Genomic DNA, 26,943 nt, shown 5'->3' on the forward strand with positions numbered 1-26,943 from the left:
GCTGTGGTGTGCATTAAAACATGTCCAGGGAAAATGTAAACCAGGACAACATAGTTCCTGTGATGTTGGTGGGTGGAAAGAATCAGGCCAGGGTCAGGGCAACATGTCTCCTTTTATCTTGACAAACAACCCCGTTAATTCTTAAAGAAGAACTTGGTCTGGACTTTGGATGGGGTCTATGCCCTGTTTAAATAGAATGTTATAGTAGATATAAGCTTTTTGTACTTATATATTTGTGCACCTGCCAATGTAAATCTGAGAGTTTATAAGGTGAAAGGGGTGAAAACCCATGGGAGAGTTGGAAGGTTTTCTTTGCAGTTTTGAATATGTAAAAAATTAAATCTCTTGAACATAATATTATTCATTAAACTTCTGCATAGTTTTGTAAGGTATGATAATGGTTTTTCAACCCCCAGATATTTGTGGAGCTCAAAAGCTGTCAGGATTAGTCCACTTCAAGATGGGTGTGGTTCAGGATACTTTTTTCCTCTCTTTTTGTTACAAAGTATTGCCTTTCTTGTTGAGAAAATATTTCTAAATCAAAGTCACTATTTTTGTTCTGCAAAAAAATATGTTGTGCAGTCATGATAGTTTTTTCCTCAATGAAGAGTGGCCTGCGTGCCAATTTGAGCTTTTCATGAATGAAAAAATGTTCAACCAAACAATTTATTAATGATTTAATTTCTGAAAACATCAGCTGAAGGATCGGACGTGACGTTTGACTTCACCTCTGTGCCATCTTGCCCCGACATGACAAAGTCTGTGTCAACAGCTATGGGAGAGCTCCTCTATATTTGAACAGAACTATTTATACAGCTATCATCAGTTATCAACGTTGAGCCTAAACATGTGACATTGCCAGACAATGCCATTAACTGAGACAATCTCTTTAAGAGAATGGTATGGCCGCCAGTAGAAAACATATACAGACGCTGCTACAAGAGTTATCGCCTGACAGTTTAGTTCCTTTTCCTCCCACTAATTAACTGCTATGATAAACGAGTTGGGTTAGAGGGTCACAGTATCAGAGAGAACAGACACTAGACCAGGGGAGATATCGTAGTGCTATAACATATTTGCATAATGGTGAGAATATAGGGCAGACGTATATCTCCTCCGTTGTCTGTCCGGCGTAGGACTGACCCATCCAGATGTTGACACTGACATTCATGAATTTCTGGACCGTGTCCCACCGATCCCACCCATAGTATGTCTATTAATAGTGGGAGAGAGATACCCCTATCTTTAGCGCCGGCTACAAAATCGTGTTAGCATTGATAAGAACAGCAGATCTGTCAGACTCCATTGTGTTCGGGGATTAATAAAGGTGGTAGGAGAAGGTGGTGAATTCCCGGGAAGATTCCGCCAGGCAGTGACGCTGTCTACAGGGCTTACCTGGATGTCTTGGAGGACCAGATTGCTTTGCAATAACCAGAGCAGATTGCTATGCAATAAGCGGGGAGGTCAAAAGGTGAGGGTTTAATGTACACATGACGCACATGTAAGAGAGGTGGGAAGTATTGCTGTTTGTGTGTGTGTGTGGGGGGGCACTCTGTGAGAAAGCACCATAGGCTGTCACGATTTTGGACTTCATACATGAGTATTACATTTACACCCATGAAAATGGAGATATGGGTTGGTGTGTCTGTCTGTGTGTTTCCAGATATTTACCTCCATGAAAAATGGAGGTATAGTTTTAGGTGTGTATGTGTGTGTCTGTCTGTTTGTGTTTCCATATATTTGTGGCCAGCATCAACTTTAGAACCTCTGAATAGATTGTGATGGTATTTGGTATATGAGAACTAAGAAGGTCTTATACTAAAGGAAGACAACACTCAATGTCGACTGCAGCTCCTGGTGACTTGCCTAGGCACTGCAGCAAAACTTCTAGTTTCTGTATCTTCTCTCCAGGTTTGTAGGTAGTGGTGATAATGGTTGTAGTTTGAGCTGTGACACTTGTGTACATAGATTGTCCGTTGCCACATGAGAGTCGGATCCAAGGTCAGTTCACACAGGACGCTAATTTTTCCAGCTGTCCTAGTGAGCAGGGGATGACATTCTGACCAATTTTGGCCAAGGTCAGTTTACAAACTAGCCATTATGTCCATGCGTGATTCACAGCATGTGCAATTCCCTAAAGACTATGTTATAGTGTATTCATTCCATCTGAAAAATATTCTGAAGATGAGAGCATGGACTGAAAAAAGCATTCTTACTGACTGAAGAAACAGATTTGTCTGATTTAAAAATTTAGAAATCTACTGCCTGAAGCCTTCAAAAGTGTGGTAGCTTTTGACAGTAGCAAAAGGTATGAAAGGTACATTTGATATAAAAAATGTTGTTCTAAAGCTGTATCAAAGCTGTGATAGTGGAAGCAACTCATTCAAGATGAGGTTTTGCTGCCAGCAAAGATTCAAATTTTGCCCATCTTATAAGTATACATGCGATACTGCGAGTTTTGCTGAAGGCTAAAATATAACAGAAACCATCGTCCACGCTCTGTGACAATGTCTTGGCTGGAATTGGAAATGCCTTTCACTGTCTCTCTCTGCTGACCCACTTACACAAGTTACAGAAGAACAAAGTAGGTCTTCTCTAGCCTGGGAGCAATTATCCATCCTTCATGTATGTCTCAAAGGCCTCCTTTTCTAAGATGTCTTAGAGTAGGAGTTGGTGTATTAGATCTCTGTCCGCCCAGTAGACAAAAGTGTAGGAGGAAGGAGTTGCCTTCAGGGCTAGAAATAGCCACTTTGCAGAAAAACGTCAATGATTGCAGATTAGCAGGAGTAAGAACGAAAATTATTTCACAGGATGAAAAATTTTAGGATTGGCACAATGTATTACAAGTTTTGATAAGATCCCTAAGATGCCTAAAAGCCAATCACAAACTCAAATTCACATCATATATGTACATGAAGTGCATTTTTTAAAGCCACAAAGCTGTTTATGATGAAAATATATGCTGAGAAGGCCATAGGGTAAGAACCTTGGCCTGGCTGCGTATTCGTTAAAAGATTTTTTTTAAATCACAGGTAAAATTTTGGATAAGAAATCAGAATTTTGAGCCCTAATACTATTGCCTGAAAGATGAATGTAGTACAAAGGTTGTTTGATTGATGTTGTCTTTCTTCTATGCACATGATAGATGTTGCTTTCCTCAAAGGCAAAGGAAAATGGGCCATTTGCTAAGTAAGCTCTTGTCCTACTTTCCTGAGTATTTTTATCTTGCACTCAATCCTAACAACTTGAATGAATTTATAGCTTGGAAATATCAACTGAGCGCAGTCTGGCCAATGGTGATATATAGAGCCGTGTATCAAACTGTTACTTTCCAAGTCACTTTGGGTTCATGTATACCTAGTCAGAGATTACACATTTACGGTCTTGTACAGTTTCTCACATCTGCAGTTGTTGTTGAGCATAGAGAGTTGAGCATAGAGAGCCATAGCCTGGATACCAGACCCCAGCCTGATCTCAAAAATGTCTATCATGTGATAGAAATAGACATTGAGCTGGGGTATGGTATCCAGGCTAAGGGGGCCCCTAAGCTGTGATTTGTACTGCCTACACTGAGACTTGGGCCCCTACACTGTGTTTCAACCATAATCTTTTAGAGTAGATTACAGTATAATTATTTAAAACATGAAATAGAATACATGTATATACTGTCTACTTTTTCCAGGTAGTGAATCTCTCTATTCACACATGATTGATGTTTCAGCCAGGAGAACCATGTGATTTGGTTTTCCTTGATAATGACCTCATTGTGTCTTTGTGATCACCTGTAAAGATGTACAAAAGACCAACAATTATCACCTACTTGTGGCAACACTTTCACTATGAATATAGACAATTACAAAGACATTATCACGACAATGAGAATTCCAAGGTGATCACAACTTCATTGTCTTCTCCTGCATTGTCTTCAGGAAGATTGAGCTATATGTGTGAATAGGTGAGAAATACTAATCTCCAGGCAGATTTACCTGTGGCATCAGGAGTTTAGCTGGCCAAGGAGTGTTCTGAGCCACCCCAATGGCCAGCTAAACTCCTTATGCCACAAAGGTTTTGATCTGAGTTGTCCAGTATGGCAATGAGCCTAATGAAGTAGTGCCAACATGACAAGTATGAAGAAGAAAGAGAATGCCAGTGGGAAGCTGGCTTGTACTGTAGCCAGCAAAAGTTAAAGGTGCACTATGAAGAATTAGGACAACACAGAAAGTAGGTTTTGCTAACATCTAGCTAGCCTGTATTTACTGGTACCACCAAAAATGTTTGTCATATTGCATTTACGAAATTAGTAATGCAAATTTCCAAAATTTTGTCTGTAAATGTCAATAAAGTGATTCTTTCTTTATCAAGAATATGTTCAAATTTGCCGCCCAAATCCGAGACCGAGCCCCTTTACTTTTAAGTTTGTTCCTCCCTCTCCAGATAGTTAAGGTTAACAGGAGTTTAAGGGCTTGAGCAGCACCTGGGTCAAGTGGAACACCCAGGTGAGCACACCGCGCGGACAAAAGAAGTGTTTCTGACGGTGGTGTGTGGCCCTACAAGGAGAGTGTTTTGGAACGAGTCCATTGAAATAATGCACAACAACAGCTGGTCAGGTGACAAAAGATACAGCCTAGCCTGGAGTTGAAGCACTTGGTGTATTTATAACATTTTGGGACAAACTATCATGTTGTAATGTTACAAAAACTTCTTCTTGTTGAACAGTTTTCAAATATCTTTGTTCTTGTTTCTCTCTAAATTGAAAAGGATGTTAACAGCTAGAAAGGCAACATTTTCATGAAAATACAAAATGTTTTCTCTATAGCCCTTTGTCAAGCTACTGGCACACAATGCTATACCATTAGGCTCTTCCTATAATATCAGGTGCATGAGAGTAAGATAGAACTGCTAATATTTACAATCTACAGCTTATATCCTAATGCTAAGGTCTAAGCTATGATTGGCTCCTGACAGAAGAAGAACTAAAAAGAACACACCAACAAAAACAATATGTTTTCTCTACCAGGAAAATGTAATAACAGCTTTCTAAATGCTACTGTAACTTATCATCTTCTATCTACCTGCGAAGATTAAGGCTCCTTATCATATGTCAACAAATTCATACTTACAGGATTACAAAACGCTCAGGTAAAGTGTTTTAATGCACTACGTGTAAAGCTACAGAGGAAACTCTATCTCCACTATTGTCTTCTGTAAGCATTTCCTTACACCTATCCACAAATCTCAGAAATCCGTGCAAATCTCAGCCCTTTGAAAACGTTCGCAGTTGCCGTAGCGATGTGCCTGTAATGTCACACCGTCTGATTTAATTTCAGAGTGCCAACAGTGTAAAATTGGAGCTGGAACTCCCCCATTTACCACTGCTTTGCAGTATGGTGAATGGTTGTTAAGCAGGCCTCCCCGTTAATGCCAGGTTGGGAAGAATCCGGGTCTTGTAATTGTTCCAGTCGGCCGACAAGCACTTGGGTGACGTGCCGCGAATGTTAAAAGCTCGCGGTGTGCGCCGTTTTTGACAAATTGTTTACGCTGATGGTTAAATTGCTGTTATTTGTAGCCAACTGAAGAGCTTCTTTGCTTACGGCACACCTAGGATCAACTAGACGTTTTACATGACTGGCTTGGGGCAAGTATCATTCTTTTATGATTTTACAGATTGCTGTCGCGTTATCGGTCCTGAATGTCCCACAGAAATATGTCTAGGGATTTACCGAAAACCTGCTGTAGATATCTGAAGTTAGGATAGACCTGCCATATACTTTCAAAGGGTATTTAAAAGCTGAGCCTTCTTTTCAAATGCTTTTTGTGTGTGTGCTGTTTTAAGATGCCTACTGGTCTCTGATAGCTTGCAGATATCTGGATTTTGCTGTCTGTCTGTTATCCAGAATATGGCATATTTCAGCTGCAATATGGTCATTTTTACAGTACACATGTATTACTATTCCTACTGAATATGTAAGGTGATATTAATGAATTGATACTTTTTTAGTCAAAATGCAGGATGAAAAGTCCACATTTCTTGACAGTCCATTAGAAGAATTAGTCCATGTAGCATCTTGCCAGAGCAGCTTTGTTGTTAGTTTTGCTCCAAGCCTTCAATCGCGAATGTCTGTGCTACTGATTGTGTGGTAGGAGATGGGACCTTCTACATGTAGTTATTAATAGACTGTTGTTGCCACCTGTCTAAGAGTGCTCTCAAGCATCGTTGATGAAGCTTTGGCACAGGTCTGGCTCTTGAAGTGCTCAGGGGCTGTTTTGTGCAAGTACCGTCGGTACTACATATTAAGTGTTTTGCAGCAATGTTCCTCTCGGTGTGTCAAATGTTAAACCCTGTTTGAATTGTTTCCAATATAGATTTAAAGTATGGAAGTACCCACAACAGAAATGTAGTAACGTCTCCAGTCTATTGCTTCAAGGTCTTAAAGTTATAAGTCTTATTATACTAAGAGGTAAAGAGCACACAGTGCACATTTTTCTTTTACAGTGAGTGTTCATGTATTTAACTCATAGAATATCTTTAGAAATGTTTGCGTTGGTTTTATGTGGCACCTGTTATGACATATGGACACAAACACTTCAACGCACACAGACTCTACCTTCATACTATCATAGTCATACATGTAGATTGATTTATATCTCAAGTGCTTTTATTTCATGGTATAAGTAAAAGGAAGATTTTCAAGGTTTCGAATATTTGTGGTTGAAACTAATTCTGTAGTCATACAAAGGAGATATTTTTGTAGCATCATGAATTCATGGTAGAGAAGTCAGGAATTTAAAACCACAATAAAACTTGCACATAGGGGTCTAGCACTCCAATATGTGGGAGGGGACCTGAACCCCAGACCCCTTGGATCTAAAAGAAATAGAAATCCTACTGTTTTCTACTACTCCCAGCTAGAATTGAATTTCAAAGTGCTGACATCCTCTGCCCCTCTGGGCGCTTGGTTACAAGCCCAGGCTCTAATGTTTCAAACAGAAACTGTTTTTGTAGTCCGCCTGCCAAATTAGAATGTGGTTGGGAGCATGTTTGGTTGTTGCCACGGCTACCTTTAAAGATGGGAAACCTGCAGGAGCTCATGTTCTTCAAAGGGAGATACAAATGTATTTTCATTACCTCTATAAAGAATGGAGAGAGTAGCTTGGGCCTGGTTGTCTGTGTGCATTTGTTTTCTTGGATATTTGTAGTCAACATGCATGAGCTCGTGTTCTTCAAAGGGAGATACAATTCATTTTCATTATAGTTTGGTTAGTATAGTTTGGGCCTTGTTGTCCGTGTGCATTTGTATTCTTGGATATTTGTAGTCAACATAACTTAAGACTGTCTGGATAGACTGAAGTGACATTTGGTATGTGGGTAGGGTATTTCGAAGATGAAGATCAAAGTTGATTTAAAGTTTTTATTGGCTTTCCTTCGTACCATAATAGAACTTCTATTTTTATATCTTTTGTCCTGGTTGTACATGTAATAACTTTGGCTAAATGAGAATGAGTAGAAATTTTATACATCTTTACCTGCATTTGATGTTGTTTGATTGGAATTTGTGTGCAGTGATTGAATTTGTTAGGGATGCTGGAAGCTTCACCCTTATTTCAATCTGATTGTGAGACAAAATAAGGTTTACTCGAGCTGAAATATAGGATTCTCTATAAGTGCAGAAATTATACAGGAATATTCAAAATTGCAGAACCATATCCACTATCAGTAGCCAACGGGGACTATATCACTCTTTATAATGTTATAAACCCCTTGATATTTCTTTCTTCTTTTGGTAGACAGGCGATGGAGTAGTCATTTCTCTCTTCAGAAAAAACAGGAATATTCAAAACTGACATGACCAAACCAGATGGGTAGCATTTCTCTTTGTATATTATAAATCCCTGTGGTCATCTCTCTCTGTACAGAAATGATGCAGGAATATTCTATATTGTAGGAATATTCAAAACTGCTGTGACCAAACCATATGCGCAGTATTTCTCTTTGTATATTATAAATCCCTTTCTTCATCTGTCTCTGTACAGAGATTATACAGGAATATTCAAAACTACAGGAATATTCAACACTGCAGTGACCAAACCATAAGGGCAGTTCATCCCATTATGCACTGTAAATCCCTTGATGCTCCACGTCTTGTTATGGTGGTCAGGGGATAAAGTGGTCAGGCAGCAATGATGGATGGGTCAGTGCTGGCGGACAGGTGGATAGACAAGGGGGGGGGGACTGACCACCTAATTTTAGCCCTTCTCTGTCTGGTTGGTCAACCGTATGTAGGTCACTTGTAGCTTGTAAATTAGAAAGCATTTTGTCGTTTTCTTTCAGTACAATTTGAAAACCTGCTTCAAAACTATCACTTCCGTAATATTTTGTGAGTCATTGTGTGGTATCAATTCATAGGGAATTAAAATACAGGATGAAAAAATATGTCTTTAACCCCCCTTGAGAGTAAATAGTTTGTCCCAGCCATGCAGTGACCTAATATTTGTCTGCGGCTGGTTTGACCATGTGCAGATACTAGCTACATGTATGGCTGATGCCCTGATAAAACAGTCCAGGTAATCTTTCATCTTTTACACATTAACACCCGGCTACTATGTGTACAAGTAGGGGAGACAGTGTTCCTAATGTGTTTACTGTTATCTGGTGGTGTGGGGAGAGGGCTGTGGTTGTCTGTGTGGTGAGTGATGGTCGTGTCAGGATACCTGTCAGCAAATCACTGGCACCTAGTGTGGAAAGACTGGCCTCTCTGAGAGGGGTTTGAAAATTGCTTGTCCAATATTGCAGTACACTGTACTTCCAAAAATGCTTCGTTTATGACAGTTTCAACTACCACCAGAGAAACGAACAATTATGCTATGGCCGCGGGGCGCATTGGTACACCCAATCCCTCGATCTCGGAAGGTAAGCAACGCGACGGTCCAGACAGTTCTTGGATGGGAGACTTCCAACCAAGGACGAGCAGATTGCTGTAGCCTCACGAAGCTTTCCACGAAATCGTGTTCCAGGAGGGACGTAAAATGGAGGAGCACGTTAAACAGCCCCATTACTCATAATTTGGGTACCTACTGGCCGGCAAAATACATTATGGCACACATTTAGAATGGCATGTTTTATAGAGATGTTATTTTGGGGGGGTAACATCACCAGAACTGTCACTTGGTCATTTTTTGCATCTTGGACTTTTAGAGTGGCATAACTACATCTTGGTTTGGGTCAGTCATATAAACATACCAAACCTAAGGTCAGTCTTGTTTACCATAGTCAACCTTCCATTCCGTAAAACAGGAAAGAGAATGTAATGTTGTTATATCAACAAGATCATCTTGATTTATATACTTGCTTATAAACCATATCTTGATCTAGATATTTCCCATATTTGGTAACTAGCACGTATGTGCATGGCTGGATGGACATCATAACATTCCTGGTGCCCAAATGGTCTGGTATCAAACTGGGTATATAGGCCAAGAGATTTTATTTTTATAATAACTGCTCATCAATTTCTCTTGTCATGTAGTCAGGGGAGGATTCTGTCTGTCAACAAATGAAAGATAGAGACTTGTTTATTCCATTCTCTAATTGCTCTGTTTATTTTCAGAAGTCGGCATGTCCTGATTTTATCTGTATTATTGTTCGGAGGAGCTTACTGAGTTTATTCTAACATTCCTAACAGATCGTTTCCTTCATAAAGGGATGTTCTTTGCAGTAAAAACTAACGATGCATTGAGAAATTTTATGTACTGTGTTTCCAATTGACATGGATGGCTTGTCATTAATTAGTGACTACAGGAAGGCAAATTTTCATAGGTCTAGAGGGAATTGTGTTGGAACCTTGTTATAATTGTGAAGATTTTCTTTTCATATCATCAGTTTTAGACAGTCACAGCCTTACTGTTAAGCTTTTCTTTCATCATGTCATTAAGATATTAGTATCATATGTATATAGATGAACAAGAAAGGATATGCTTTATAGGAGTTTTTACCATACAGAATCATACATTCTTTTGCATCAGGAATGAAGCTTGTGGTTTTATTTGCTCAAATATGAAGACAAAAATGTGTTTAGAAAAGGATGTAACATGCAAAAATTCAGGATATATCCAAATAGATATGCAAGTAAGCATGTGCTTCATAGGAATTTTCACCACACAAAATCATACTTCAATGTGCATCAGGAAATAAGCCTGTGATGCTGCTTATTCAAATATAGAGACAGAAATACATCTTATAAAGGAAAAGGATTAGATATGCAAAACTTCAATATACAAGTTGGAATGAGGATCAACTTGGCATGGTTAGCCACATGGTTGGAGAATCAACAACCTTGACAACAACCTTGATAGCAAGCGGGCAACTGAGTTGCTGGTCCTTAACATTCAAGTCCATGTGTACCCTGGTCTTAACTGCCTGAGGTCCTACATCTGTGTGCAGGTTCAGCGCCCATATAAAACATGCAGGGGGTTACGAGGGACAGACAAGTAAAGAATGGGAAGACCTCTCAGCTTCCACTGGCGCCAGGGGCTATTAGAAAAGGTCGTCCGCTTCATCCACTGTATAAGAGTCCTCATAACATGCAAGGTTACAGCAGGAATATGAATAGACCAATTCTACACCTCATAACTGTTAAGTGTGGAAGAGATTCGGCGAATCAACTCTCCGGCTACGAGTAGTGCATTAGAGGGCTCACAGTAGCACTGATGTACATTTACAGATCTAAGGGCTCTTCCGTATGTTTTCAGAGGGCAATCCCAATAAAGGTTTTCGAAATAAAACAAGATGGGAACTGCATCAAAGGCAATCAATCTGCAAGATGATGGCGGAAATGAGAATTTGTACCACTTGTGTAATACCTTAATAATTGATAGCAAAGTTTTTGATAACTAAGAGTTGTATTTGATAGAAATGGATTCTAAAATTTGTTTCTGCCACTGTCTGAAACTTTTATGAGTTGCAAACTTTGATTATATCATGTGTCAAGGGCAGCTTTCAATGGCTTTTTGATTTCATGGAACTAGACAGGCTTCTCCCATGAGTTTTGTGAAAAGTTGGAATGTCAAATGCACCTGTTGCGCATGGTATGACTGCATTTACCAAGCTATATCCCTCCAAAATGTCTCAAAGCTACGCGGAGTCTGGCAGAAGACTGCAGGAAAATTACTTGCACGTTTTATCTGTCTGTGGAGGCCTGACCTTCCCAACTCCAGACACTGTTTAATGGAATAGTTGCAGCAGACATGAGACTGTGGTGATGGATGAAGAATGTGTTCTGTATTATGGTCAGTGGAAGGTTAGAAAGCCCACTGGGAAGACCACAACATGTGCCCAACATGCCAGCTGTCTGAGGTTTGGGTTGCAGTTCTTATAGGTAGCTTGCTTAGTCCAGTGGTTATCGGCCCTGCCTCTGGAACTAGAAGCCGTGAGTTTGATTCTGGCTATGTTGCTCACGCTAACGGAAAGGGTTGCAGTTCTTAGGTCAAGATGTTGAGCCGTAGTCCAGTTGTTATTGGCCCTGTCTTTGGAACTAGAAGCTGTGAGTTCAATTCCGACTGTGTTGCTCGCACTGCCGGAAAGGGTTGTAGTCCTTAGGACAGGAAGTTAAGCCCTGGTCCACTGTTCATTGTGCTTGCCATAAAGAGCTGTAAATACTGTACATAGCGTCTTTCCTTTCTGTCACCAGTGGAAGACTCTTACGTGAGCCAAAACTGGATTTATTTATTTATTTTCAGTTTTCAAGATCACTTTCCTTTTCCTTTTTTTTTCTTGTGGGTTGAGGTAGTACTTTAACAGAAGGTATGGTTTTGTTCGTGTATTTAAGGATGATATCCCATCTATACCTGTTGTTTGTAACAGATGAAATTCTGATGCAATGCTGACCAAACATTTACTGGATAACAGAAACCTTTATAAATTCTACAATTCTACAACTCCTGTACATGCCTGATAATGCTGAGGTACCATAAGGTGAAAGCAGCAGGTTGAAAGGTGCCTAGTTATTGTTGATGGTTTACTTTGCCACTGATTATTAATAAATACATATAGTATTTACAAACAATTCACCAGCCTGGAGTCCTGCTATGCACATTGCATTCTGGGACGGTGGAGGAGGAGGTTCTTTCACTCCTGGGTGGAGGCTGTTTCTAGTTTTGAATTTTTTCATTCTAGCAACTCATTGTTTTTTGAGCTTGTGATGTCAATTTTGATGGTTGAATCTGTCACGTTAAGGGTACAGAAATTTGTAATCATTAATTTCATGTCATGAAGATTTTTTGGATGTGGTGACACAAGCAAATGCCTGTCCCAGGACGGAGTGTCAGGTCCTGGTGACAGCCCTGCTGGAGGAACTGTGTCACCTAAATACTCCACATTCTGTATGTTCTGGTCCAGCAGTGGTTTTGTGGCTGATGGAGGCTATGTACTGAAGCAGAGAGAGGGATTCATTAGACCCATTGTGCCAGGAGTCGGATTGTTGGAGTGGTATAAGAGCCCTTCTAGAGGCTTGGTTTTGCAAAGTCATGTTTTCAAATTTACTAAAAAGTACATCATGGATACACATGTAATGGTAGACTGTTTTCTTTGTGCCTGTAAGGTTTATGCAATCACAGATAACTTAAATATTTTAACCAAGAATAACTCAAATCATCCTGTAGGTCACTTTTCAATGAGGTCATGAAGGAAGGGAGTGAGTTCTACAAATGTATGCCTAGTTTTGTGAGAAAGGACTTTTATTGTTTGTCTGGTATGTTCTTTTTTTCTCTCAACCAGGTGGCACTTACATAAACAGCTGGTGTGAATATCATTTGGTGTAGTAGAACAACAAAAAATGGCATTACAGGAATGGAAGGAGCAATTTGCACTAATGTCTGTTACCAAATCTGTTCAGATATGCAAGCATTGCAAAATACCTCTAGTTGCCATGGACATAAAAAGAAAAATCAACAATATCTATTACCTAATCTGGAATAATTTGGAACTATGAATACCTGAATACCTCTCGTCCATCCGGTATATTGTAATACATTTATTAGTAGTCAGAAAATGAGTGATCTGATATGGAACATAGCAGGATTACATATAATATTTGGAAATCTGGGGAAATACTACCCCTTCATCATTTAGACTTTACGATGCAAAATCTTATCCTAATCTGGGAAAAGATATTGCCAAAAAGTGTGCCTAAATGACTTAATTTGGAACATACAGATTAGTTGTAATATTTGGAAATTTGTGCAAATGCTACTCCTTGTCCTTCTGTCCTTCATAAACTTTATGATGCAGAATCTTATTTTAATCTGGACAAAGATATTGCCAAAAAGTTAGAAAGAAATGAACATACAAATTAGTTGTAATATTTGGAAATTTGTGCAAATGCTACTCCTTCATAATGTAAACTTTATGACACAGAATCTTATTTTGATCAAGAAAAAAGATATTGCTGAAAATTCATGAACAATAAAATCTGTAACTTGTCACTCAGCATGACGGTAATTGCAGGAAATGTTTTAATTTGTCGCTTCTGAAGTGTACACGATACAGCTGTTCATATCCCACATTTGGGGAACGCTCACAGGTGGTCTGTTACATGTGTATGACGAGTTTGACTAATTGATACCCATGCAAGAAGGAACAATATTGTGTATAATTAAAACAGGAAAGTTGTCGGAAGGGTGTGTCATATCCAAGGACAAGCGGATTACCGTATGTTTGATATTGGTTGGAATAAGGGTGTATATTCTACTGGATTCCACGTACTAGTAACAGCGTGGTCTACTTGTCTACATGTATATGACGAGTTTGACTAATTGACATCTCTGTAAGACGGAACAATATTGTGTATAATTAAAACAGGAAAGTTGTAGGAAGGGTGTGTCATATCCAAGGACAAGCGGATTACGGTATGTTTGATATCGGTTGGAATCGGCGCGTATATCCCGCTGCATTCCACGTCCTGGTAACAGGTGGGCAGGGTGGGGACCGCCACCCCTTGGGGACGTCAACTCATAGATCGTTTTTATGCCCTTACAAATTAACTCATTTTCGCTAAGTGCCTCTTTGTGTGCGCTTGCCTTAGCATATTTCATGTATAAAATTAAAGCGATAGAAATTGAATCCATCTCCGTATGGCGGGGGCCTTGCTTTCGCTGCGACCTCAATTTGTTCCTGGACGATATATCAATATCTCGGCAGAGCAAATTGGCCCTATTTCATTAACGATTCCATTCCTCTGTTCCGCTAAGGCCGCTAATGCACATTTATTTAATTTCCTCACTTCACCCCAGAGGTGGGGTCCTCCCTCTCCCGGGATTAGGCTTCGAGTCTTTCAATTTGAAAAGGACGCCCCGTATTTGCACATATTAATAGGTTGGGCGCGATGGCAGCGGTGGGTTACTCGCTGAGGGACTGAGACAGGTTCGTCGTCCGACTGACTTGAACTACCCGGACCCATCCCTGCGTGTGTCTACTGTATCATTGAAAACATTACGGCTGGATTCTCTGGAATTTGGGGCGTTCCCTGTGTATGTTCCGTGTGTGTATATATAGTCTGTACTGCTGCGAATGCCATGAAACAAAGTCGTTGCTGGATTTATTGATACATTGTTATGATATATTGTGACATGGAGTAGACAATACTTTGCTGTATCATCATCTTTGATTTGCAGTCCAAATTTTAGAGGTAAAAAAGATGATGGTGTTAACGTCAACTTCTCTTACATGTGCGTGGGTCGGGTGAAAGTAGTATCACATTTCTGGCCACAGATTCTGGCTGTGGCTGGGTCAGGGTGAGGGTGTCATGTCGTCACTTGAACCACCATGAATTTGGTGCATCTGTCGTAGAATGTCCCAAAGCCGGTTATTTTTGACCACTTGTAAGCATTTGTCACTGGCCCCACCTCTAACTGACATGTGGTGTCCCTCAGCGGTCCTGTTTGTTGTATATGAAGGGCTAAGTCACGGCTGTCGGGGACCTGTGTATGACAGCTACCACCCTGGGTGTACACGTCCATGATAAATCGCTCCTTCAACAGGCGCTATATTTGGTGCAGGTTGACATTGTGACTGCAGCACAACTTTACTCATTAAGGCATGAGGTAATCTTCCTCTCCTGTACACTTCATTCATAGATGCTGGCCTATTGACTTGGCTCTTCTTGCCCATGTGTGGTAGGTAAGCTTGGCTGCCAGGGCTGGCATTGACTTTGCAGAGGGTGTGTGTCTCTGTTTGATGGATAGATTTACGACGCAGACTGTTGGATCACGTTTGTTTTTGTCGGTTTTGAAGGAGGCTATTTTGGTCGCAAGTCGTGCCATCGTATTATGTACAGTGTTTGATGGTCGTGACTCTACTGTACTGGGTTTGATATGTGTCCACTGTTCTATCATACATTCGCAGTGATCCACTAAGTGTACTACAGTGTGACTTTTCAGAGCATATTATGTTATTGTACATTCATGTGAATCAGTTATAATCAATTCTACTAGTATTATACTCATAAGTAGTAAGATTTCACATGTTGAATGTTTTTCTTTCAGTGTACAATTCTAACAAACAAAAACTTTCATGTTGTGATTTTGAAATTAAATTTTTTTCCTCCATGTTTTTCTGCAGGGTTCTTTGATCTCCTACTTTCATCCCTCTTCGTTTGACCTTTGACCTTCTTTGGTAAAATGGACATCTCTTTGACAACAGAAAACAAGGTGCCGGGTGAGGCCCCCTCGGTGACCCTCACCATACGTCTCATCATGCAGGGAAAGGTAAATACTTTTATTCTTTTATAAAAACGTTATATGTAATTTATTGTGGCATCACTTACACCTTACTCTTTAAGTTAATTTGTGAGTGGAGCTTGTATCAATCATGTTTCTGACTTAGTTTGGGAGAAGAGATGCTGTTTCAGTTCTAACATAGTTTTGTATCTAGAAGTAGGACTAGTGGACAGACGTGGTCTCATGATCACAGTCTTACACCAAGCAAAGTCTTTAACTTTAAGAAAAAAGATGACAGAAAAAAACTGTGTATTGACTCTATATCTGATGTCAACCACAGTAGTATATGTAAGATTGAAATACGTATAAAAATGTACATGGAACAAGCTGTTGTCTTCCACACTTTTTATCACTTTTTTTCAATAGCACTTAGGTTTACTATGATATCACCAGATTATAAATTGAATTTTCAGTTCATTTGAAAGCTTCCAGCTTTTAAAAAATGTGCAAGGTTTGTAGAACAGTCGTTCACATAACAACCCCCCTCCCCGCAACATAACCTCTATGTAATTCAAAACATAGACCACTACCTCCATGAAAACAGACTATTTCCCTTCACATGCATGTTGCTAGGTTACAGGATTGTCTACTGTTACAAAATATAATACCTAACATAGTCCTGAAAATATGTCTGGGCAATCCTCCCAACGGGTACGTGACATTGTCCAGTCAAAGTAGTGTTGGCACTGATGCTATTACCCTGTTGTCAAAAATGAAATTAGAACAGTGCTTCTCTGCCAAATCTAAGATCTTTAATTTAAACCGTAGTTGCCAGGTTCACAAGAAATTTCTTCCGAGCCGCTTGGTAATTAGTTTATGGGCACCTGTGACTTGACAAGTGATTTGATATGCATGATGCCACACAAGATGAAATTAGATACATCCTTCATATCTGTGCGAAACTTAAGACGTCTAACACGGTTTTGTGACACACGTCACAAGTCTCTATTGATGTTTCTGTACATGTATAGAATTATACACATCAGCTATGTACATGGTAATTTTGTATAGCATTTATGTTTTGAGTAAAATTGAGTATCATGCTAACAGCTAAAAGAAACATTGCAACCTGACAAGAATAATAGCTTTGATATAAGCAAGGTGGTAAGAAAAGGGAAATGTTAGATTAACTAGGGGAAAGGGATTACGTGCATGCCAGATTTGCTCAGCAGTAGATCAATTTATTCCAGTTATAACAAATTATACGTGCAGATTATGAAAGGTATTATTGTACGCTCCACACTGCATTAATTCATGGTAGATGTTTGGCAATTTTAGAAGGGAAGCAACAGCTTTTTCATCTCTACATCAAAGAACTTATTATAAGCAGCCGTGTAAAATCAACTTTGATATACTATGCTGATTGTATCACATTGATTAAAGTCAAGTAACCATGTATTTTTCATAACAGTTGCTCCTTCAAATATTTGATGAGTAACAGTGATTCTCTTTCAGAAGAAAATTTTTCAGACATTTCCAGTCACTACTGTACCCCCAAATTTCAGACATTTCCAACTACTGTACCCCCAAATTTCACAGACATTTCCAATGTCCTACCCCCCAAATTTCACAGACATTTCTAATGTCCTACCCCCATATTTCAAAGACATTTCCAGTCTCTACCCCAAAATTTCACAGACATTTCCAGTCATTACAAAATATCACAGACATTTTCAGTCAAAAATGTCACTACAGTACCCCCGAATTTCACAGACATTTCCAGTCACTACCCCCAAGCTACATAAGAAAGGATGATAGCTCATTGCTAAACCCTGGTGAATGGAAATTATTATCTTAAATATATGTAAGGCCCTTTGTGGAGGGTTGACAGTAGCATGACAGATGAGTTACTCAGGTAGAAGGGTAATAAACCTAATGTGTCACTGTCAATGGGTCTGAACCTCCCACAATATGGTATAGAGAAAACCCTATTGGGGCATCACTCCGTCCATGGTAGATGCGTTACTGTAAATGCAGAAACTTTCTTGGTGGTTTAATGTTCGCAGTTTTTGTGGTGGCCACTTTTCCCCGAACAATTTTCCATGGCAGTAAGAGACTACAATGCATGGTGCTACCGCGAACTTAAACCACAGAGAAAAGTCCCTTTTCCTGCTACCGCGAAATGAAATCCCCGCGAACATAAACGCATTTACAGTATGGAGAAAACCCTATTGGGGCATCATTCCATCCACGGTACATGCATTACCAGGGCTAGAAATTACTTGCACCAGACAAATTTTACCTGCACCATTCTGAATTTAGGAAGAGTATGGATCATACTACAATTGTTCAAGGAGCAGTTGCCATTATTTCTTTTATGCTTCATAGGTCGTAACAGTCAAAGCAATAACGATTCATGCACACCTACATAATTACAATCCATATACATAGGACATGCAGGTAGACACCAGAAATGCCTGCACAGCTCCAATTTCACCTGCACAAACCTGCATAATGCAGGTGGTATTTCGAGCCCTGATTACCTTACACTGATTTGTCTGGTGTTCTGGTGGCAGGGCATACCTGCATACCTGCGTTGGTGACATGTAAAATTGCATTCACCAAACCAAAAATATCTGTAAAACTTTGATGGAAAAGGAGAATTTGATTATCACATACATGAAAATAGAGGTATTGTTTTGCACAGAGTCCCTATTTTTGTCTGCAAGCATATTGTTCTACCTGCACTAACCTGCATATGTGTAAAACTGGAGATGTCAAAGAATAAAATGTGCCCTATAGAAAAACAGGAGAAGGCAGACAAGAAATATTGGCAAGAAGAAAATTTGTACAAATAACACCATGGCTAGATTTTTTTTGTTAAATTGATCAAAATGTGTTTTCGTAAGTTTCAAATGACAGATTAAACTATATAAAAATTAACAACATTGGTCCCCTAACAATCAGTGAGACAGAAAAGAGACGGAAAAGAAATCTAAGCTATAGACAGCCTTGGCGCCAAGTGATGTAAACATTAGCATGTTGTCCCCCACACAGGTAATGTTGACTGTAAACTGAACAAAGAATACCACTATTCTGTACAAACTGACCCCTCAGGCCCTTCGTGATGCTTCTTGTGAGCTGTGTGTCAGGTGGAGTGGGTACATGATGTAGGGTTAGCCTCAGGTGTGGTGTCCTACAACACAGGACATTACCCTCAGGTGACCCCTCCTTGGAATTAGAAATTGGATAAAAGACTTGTTCAAGGATAGAGGTCCAACTGTTGGTTAAAAACTTTTTGAAAGATACTTCAATATTTGTGGGGTTAAGTGAAGTGAGAAGGGTAATATGTATACAAGTACTTCTGAGTGGTTCATCTACTGCACTATGAAATGAAATAGATCGCAATTGAAAGGGAAGATCAAATATCTGCAGTTTAGCTTTTAGGTGTAAAACAGTATGAAGGACACTTATTAATGGGATAGAAGTGGTGTTCTTAAGGTATTAACACTTATGCAAGATGATCTCTAAGCTGAAAGGTATGTGCAAAAATTGCTGAGTATTACTATACATTTTGATGACTGTACTAAAAAGATAACATAGATAAGCATCTATCCGTGACTCAAACACGATTGTGATCAAGATTGTGTTAAGAATGAAATGTCTATGGCTTCAGCAAACAGATTTGATTCCCTAAATTGAAACTTAATGTATGGACATTGTTCAAGAGGAGGAAGAAAAGTCATATTTACCCTTTGGGCGTGTGGTCTGATCTGCTGGTATGTTGTACATGTTTGTATAGCCGTCCATGCTGGTTTGGAAAGATAAGAAATACAGGCAGAGCCAAGGAAGGCGTTGTTCTGCTTTCCAAGAGCGACATGTATCACAGACGCTTTTAAACTCAAGACATGTTAGGTGTAAACAAGAAACTAAGTGCCAAAATATTGACACTTGAAACAAGACATTGTCAAAGTGTAGAGTAGCTAGGGAGGCCACCGTGAAGCAAAAAGGTTGCTGGAAATCATACACAGGTACCCCTGGTCAGAATATACCTGGGTATACTTTGGCCACGGATGTATTCCAGCCTGCTTACACAGGTACTACATATATTTTTTGTATTATTCTGAAATCATTCAATTTTTTTCCTGATTTAATTTTTTTCCTGATACATTTCTTTTTTTACTCAAATTATTTCCTGTACAAAATTCCACCATACATATGTTTTGGCATTTAAACAATTGTTATGGATGGAGAAATTAGATTTCATACTTTATTATGAAAAAAGATACCCTGACTCTAGTGTATCATCATATGCTGCTGTTTCAGTTGCATCAATTTGTCACTCAGCTTGCTAATAAAGAACAAAATGAACGCCTGCTGATGTTTCATTGCATGAAGAAAGATGTGGTATATGAAAATGCTGGTATATTTTTATTTTCTTAAGGTTATTTTTGGGGTCAGTGGGTAATAATCTTTGTAACTTAAGTTTTTGATTGCAATTTTGGCATAGCACAATATGATCCACATCAACCTGTATCTCAAATATATCAAAGTGAAAGCACAATTTTTTTATAGCATGAAGAAAGATTATACTTTTTTCTATAGCCAAGGGGTGTATAAAAATTCTGATATATTTTTATTTTCTCAAGTTTTTACTTGGGCCCAGTTGGGGTGTCGGTAATAAACTTTGTTCAAATTTTCTATATCAATTTTTGCATACCACAATATCATTCACATCAACCTGCTTCTCAATTATATTCAAACACAAACTAGAGGATTTCCTGCCTTTTGTGTTCATTCAATGCACCCGTATTGCACCAGCCAGTTGAACATGTGCTAACTCAATCAGCTGTGGACTTGGACAAGGCTCCTGGCAACAGGACCTCTGCCCCAGCAATGTGCAGGCTCTTGTAGTAATCAGTGCCTGGGCTCAGGGGAGTCTGCTGTGATGAAATATGTGGTCTAACTACCCACAAGTCAGGATGGATGGAGAGAGTAGGACATGGGGAAAACTAGGAGGAAAGTGAAAAGATAAACTGATAATGCCATAAAATTGATAACAGCATTGGCGATAGGATAATGAAATTATACTGAACACCTACAATACATTCTATTTCTATTTCTAATACAGTAATAGATATGAAATATGTGGTTGCTTAAGTCGTATCTCTGTCAAATATTCCTTTTTTTTTCCATTGTTTTTCAAAAGTTTTTTTATCAATCTTTCGTTAATTTGTCATACCAGGTATGTGCGGCCAGTACGGGTTTTTCTTTGTGATGGAAGAGCTAGGGGCAGTGCCGGTAATATTGTACCGTCAACTTTGTTCGGGAAGTAACTCAAGTAGTGTGATCTATACTCTTCTAGTTCTGTACCTCTGCACCAAAGACATACTCAGGAATGCAGTTCAACTGTTTATTTAATTTTGCCCATATGTGTTTTTAAGAGAGCAGGACAGGCATGCCCCTCATTTGGATAGCTATACATAAACCTTGACAGTGATGAATAGAGGGAAGAGGGCCACGAAAGGTCAGATGTCAGACCCAATCTGGACTTACCATTCCTTAAGTATTTTCCACAGTAAACCAGAATTAGAGGTAGGACTATCATATTAGGGATAGCTGTCAGCACCGCAATGTTGGGCGCTCCATTTTAGAATTTTGAAGGGGGAAGTTTGGAACATTTTTTGCCTCCTTTTTCATTGTCTATCATACTACGTATGCAATTACTCAAGCAACTTTTCAACATCATATCCAGCTACTTAAAAGTAATTGCTATTTTGCTATATTTCAATTACTACTGGACATTAGTAATAAAAGGTTGGTGGAAAAGATAGGCTGTCAAAAAAGGATTGGGGCTGGTAAATCACCACTACATGGAGAATGGTTACCAGTAGGGCTGGGTATCGGTACAGTGTACCGGTACAAAACTGGTTTTTCTTCTTGGACCGGTCCGAAAAAACCGGACCTGAAAAAAATCCGTGGACCGGATGTTGGACCGATTCGAAAATTCACGTCAGTAACAGACTATTGCTACTGGCGATCTTCGGTCCAAGATCAAGACTAATAATATATTACGACCAAACAGAGCTGCTACATGTAGCTGTAAGTAATATCTCGAAGTTAAAACGGTTAAAGGATGTATCAATAGACGGAGATGTCAGTTAAGGTACTTAGTTTTGAGTAAGTGTCAACAGTGGCTAGCCTACAGCTTTAATAAGTGGCGAGTGATGCGACACATGTATATACTTGCACTGGCGTAAATTTACACTTGCCTAACTTGGGAACAAAAATGACAACCAAGTAAACCGCAAATCAAGTTACCTATATATTTGTCGCTCCGTTGTGCCCATTTCCTTGAGCTTGAATAGCCAAAATCCACCATACAACGACAACAACACCTGCCGATCGCCGCGCAGCAAAACAAACGAGATCATTTTGATTCAGGCAAAAGAACCAGTATTTAAAACATATCCGTTTCCTTCCTGCTTATTAGTTGTTTGAGTATAGATAGCTATCATTCCCATCTACAGCTACACACTCATAGAGACCTGTGTTTGAATCTATCTCTCCAAAATTTCATATGCATGACATAGTACTGCTGTTCTACTGTAATCAGGTTCAGGTCCGGGCCTGGACCTAATCCTCTGGACCTGAACCGGACCTGGACCTGAATTTTCTGTACCGGTACCCAGCCCTAGTTACCAGTCTAGTCTCGACCAGAGACCTTTCTTGTTTGAAATTTCCTGACTTCCTTGAATTTGTGGTAGCCCAAAAAAGACAGATGTAACTTACCTGTAAATTTAATGATCAAGACAGAAGTCGGATTCAGAGGGTTTTCTTCCGTCCCGAAACCCCACCTTTCAGCATGATGGTGAAAGGTGGGGTTTCCGGACGGAAGAAAGGCCATGTTGCTCTGTAGTTGACATTGGCAGGGATACTATTGATTTTCAGCTGTCATGATGAATAAGACTGAGAAGAGACTGGCGTAAACCAAGATGGAAGGCTGAGTGAACCAAGCTGAAAGTAAAAACACTTTCAGTCTAGTTCAATAAACAGGTTTAAAGGGGAGGGCTTCAGTGTTTCAAGATGTGTCCGCTGACATTTTCTCGGTTGGTAACGTTTGTTCGTGTGAAGGTTACTTACCATGTGGCGGTACGGCCCGTCTTTCCATCCGGATCATTGGAAACTGTGACATTTAGAGCCCTGTGCGTTCCCTCTTGTGCACACACCATATCATTTTGCACATTTGTAAGACACTGAGAGTAGTAGCCTTTTTTTCCCCACATGAATTATGTATTGTAAACCGAACCATGGATTTTAAAGTTGGCAGTATTCTTTTCCATTACTCATATACAGTAGAAGCCGTTTAATTGCACTGCCCATTTGCTGCTAGCACATTTCGTGCAATTATCCTGATTGTGCAACAAAGCGAAATTATTCAGCTGGACTGCAACACTACAGGACTTTGGGCTTCTGTGCAGTTAACAGAAGTGTGCAGTTATCCATTGTGCAATTAACTGGCTTCTACTTTACATGTATCCTGTAAAGGTGAAAAAGATATGTCAAATCCTCGGGATATGCACTTTACATGAGCAAGCTTTAGAAGTAAAACAAAAATATCTTTTATTCAGGCAGCTGAAGTGTCCATTGATAAAATCTACACTAGGGGTTTTAACATGTCTGCTTGACACTTTGCTGGAGTTGGGAGTCAAAAGGTTCAAACATTCATCATCATAACTGTCATATAGGCTTAAAAGCAATTTGACAGCAATGTCCAAGAATGTGTTCTAAGTGTCATTAATAAGTGTCTATCATTGTCAAAGGAAAACCCAAACAGCTACTGACTTTTAGCAAAGAATTACCAATGGCAATGAACTTTAAATCATTGCCCAGCAGAGGCCGAATGCATTAAGTTGTATACTTATAATGACATGTAAGGAAAAAATCATGTTACATTCCATCAACACGATCTTTTCCCTTTTCTGAAATAAAACAAGTATAGTCTAGACAAACTCAACAATGTTTTTCATATCACAATTCTTAGATGTCATCCTTTTAATGGTCTACATGTAGTTGTAGGACACTCAACTCAAGTTTTGCAAGATATCAGCTTTATCAACTAGAGTGCAAGTTGTTCTTGATGAATTATGAGAAAATTGTAACATGGCTTGCTGTCATATGTTAATAGTTATCCTCAATCTAGGTAAAAGTGTGTCCCTCAAAAAGTGCTGAGTTTCCAGTTGACTCAGTCTGAACTTAAGGAATGGAAACCAGATGGCCCTTCTTATCAACAACATGTTTTATTGGTTACTTAGTTTTATCAAATGGGAAACAGTAGAACAGATTTCGGCAAATTAAGCCCATTACTTGAAGACATATCTTATGTTTGAACATATCAGAATCATACCAATCTACCAGGTATTATACTTTAGTCTCCAGGTTTGAATTCATTTCCATCCTACTCATTGTTTAAAGAGTCCATGTTGGTGATTTTCTATCTATTTAAGCTTGCAACAACATATGTCAAGTTCAGATTTTTTGGATAGAAGTGGTGAATTTTTGTCCGACCCAACAAGTAGGAACAGAGGTCTGGGTAAGTTAGAGACATCCCTTCTGTGTATTGACAAGCACCTGTCATTCCATCATTTGAAATTCTTGATTGAAGCTAATGACAATCTTGTTGCTAATGAGGGACAAAATTGATGGTCCCAAAATGTCAAACATGGGAACTGTCAGAATCAGGTCAAGTCACATCAGGAGATGGGCTTGGGTTTGATAGATGGGAAAAAACAGTATAAGGCTGCGCTTCTTGAAAACGCTTGCATGAAGGTGTTGGTACAAACTTCTTTTGTTTAATTTAAGCCAAAAGGTTTTGCTATTTCTTTTCCCTTTTGACTTTATTTCCTCTCGAAATTCTTAACAATGTGCTTTTTTTTATGTGACTCTCCAGTTGTATTCTTTAGATTATCACGCCGAAAATTATTGTTGGTTTGCCTCTAGCCTGATTCAGATTTCATTTTCCAATGATATAAACAGGGACATCAATAAAATCAATATTGCCTGAATTACTCATTGATTACAATCATTGTTGATGTCTGCACTCAAACTAAGGCATTCATGTATATGTCACAGGGCAGATTGGAATCCAGGAGGATTCGGAATCCTCCTAGGGGAGATTGGAATTCCAATCTCCCCTAGGGGAGATCAGAATTCCAATCTCCCCTAGGAGAATCTGGAATCCTCCTAGGGGAGATTGGAATTCCAATCTCCCCTAGGGGAGATTAGAATCCTTCTGGAGTTCTACTGGGATTCCAATCTCTCCTAGGAGAGATTGGAATTCTACCAGGATAATCTTTGAATCTACCATGAATGGATTCAAAGTTTCAAACAATGCAACAAAGGATTTATAATTATTTCTAAGAATAAATCATCATATCTTATGCTTTATATCTAACACTTATCATTTTTGCTGAAAATCTAAGGTTAAGAATACTTCTCTATAGTGTACAATAGCACATTATCCTATACTATAGCTCATTAAACACCATATTTTCAAACATTTAGTAATAGAGGAGAATCCAGAATTCTACCAGGACAATCTTTGATGTTACCAATAATCAGAATGGATGAAATTGTTTTGGAATGTAGACTGAATCATTTGAGTCACTAACTCATAATTATATAATGGTATGCAAATGAAACCAATATGTAAATTAGCACATTTGCATATGCCATTATAAGTTAGTGACTCCATACTTTAGCAAAATTAACAGCTATTGAGTACATTTCAACAGTCAGACTTCAGTGTAGTTAACATTGACATAGAATCATTTCGCAACTTTGGAAGAACAGTAACAACTGAAAAGTGATCAAAGTGCCAAAATGCCAAAATATCAATCACAGTTTCAAGATGTTACAGTTTCACACCTATTCAGATCAGTACATTTCACTAGTCAGACTTTAGTGTAGTTAACGTTGTAGTGACACAAGTTTGGTATCCTGCAGTATAATTGTAAAAGTGACAATAGTGTAACATCCTTGAGTATAGTTCTGGTAGAATTCCAATCTCTCCTTAGCTAGGAGAATTCTTGATTCTCCTAGGGGAGATTGGAATTGCAGTAGAATGACAGAAGAATTCCAATGTCCCCTAGGGAATCTGGAATGCCCCTAGGGGAGATTGGAAATACAGAAGAATTCCAATTTCCCCTAGGGGAGATTAGAATTCCAATCTCCCCTAGGGGGATTCCGAATCCCCCTGGATTCCAATCTCCCCTGTGACATATACGTGATAAAACACAATAAAATTCCCCCATGAATGCAAGACAAAACACAATAAAATTCCCCCATGAATGCAAGACAAAATGATTTTGATGAAGAAACACTGTTACAATCAGAGTTATTGGTGCAAGAAGTAGCCAAGTTGCATGATTTGTGACATGAATGAAGCTTAGCACAGCTGTAATACTGTAAATGCATTTAAGTTTGCAGGGATTTAATTTTGCGGTAGCGAGAAAAAGGACTGTTTGAAGTAGTTTTAATTTTGGTAACACCATGCACTGTAGTCTCTTAAAGCCATGGAAAAAATGTTCACAGTGGGTTTTAAGTTCACGGTAAATTATCCACCGCAAAAACCACAAACATAAACCACCGTGAACATTTCTGCATTTACAGTATGTCTGAGTTCCATGTAGAAGCTCCGCTACAACCAGCAGTCAGTGATGTGATTTGCCATGTTGCCATAATACAGATGAAATGCCACCACGGAATCACAGCTCGCTGCGTAAGATTACGGAAAAGGCAGAGGAATAAAAACTCCCATGTTACATCCATTAGTTTCCTGGCAACGGCTAGACACAAGTGGATGCCATTTTCAGAGGGCTCATGTGTTAAGTTGTCATCTTTAAAAGTCAGACATATTTGAATCTCGTAACCCCACATTAATCATGTCTTCCTCTGTGTGTTTCAGGATGTCGGCAGCATCATTGGAAAAAAAGGAGATACTATAAAAAGGTTCCGCGAGGAGGTAGGTATACAGTCCTAATATAACATTATGATGTTATAGCAAACTCATTGAGAATGATGTTATAGCAAACACAATGATGGGTTCTCAACAGACTTACATGTACAAGTTTATGAATGTGAAAAATCCTAACAGACAAAAAAGTACACTTGATCAATTGTTGGAAAATATCAGTGTTCACTGCTTTGCAAAGTCCCATTGGTACTGTGGAAAAA

The 26,943-nt window shown here is 39.1% G+C and overlaps 1 protein-coding gene across 13 annotated transcripts in view; it reads left to right on the plus strand.

Moving 5' to 3' along the window:
- LOC118403595 (poly(rC)-binding protein 3-like) overlaps positions 1–26,943 on the plus strand; it is an 85,199-nt gene that overhangs the window by 37,613 nt on the left and 20,643 nt on the right. For 6 of the 13 annotated variants that reach the window (XM_035802348.1, XM_035802357.1, XM_035802356.1 and 3 more), the window contains exons 2-3: positions 15,611–15,756; positions 26,675–26,731. In XM_035802348.1, the coding sequence (XP_035658241.1) occupies positions 15,670–15,756; positions 26,675–26,731 (144 nt within the window). In that variant the 5' untranslated portion in view covers positions 15,611–15,669. Of the gene's footprint in view, positions 1–1,271; positions 1,472–5,519; positions 5,636–8,473; positions 8,563–11,108; positions 11,351–14,964; positions 15,166–15,383; positions 15,408–15,610; positions 15,757–26,674; positions 26,732–26,943 lie in introns of those variants that run through there. The other 7 variants (XM_035802349.1, XM_035802353.1, XM_035802350.1 and 4 more) reach the window with 7 other exon arrangements.

The sequence above is a fragment of the Branchiostoma floridae genome, chromosome 16 (assembly GCF_000003815.2).
Source record: "Branchiostoma floridae strain S238N-H82 chromosome 16, Bfl_VNyyK, whole genome shotgun sequence".
NCBI lineage: Eukaryota > Metazoa > Chordata > Leptocardii > Amphioxiformes > Branchiostomatidae > Branchiostoma > Branchiostoma floridae.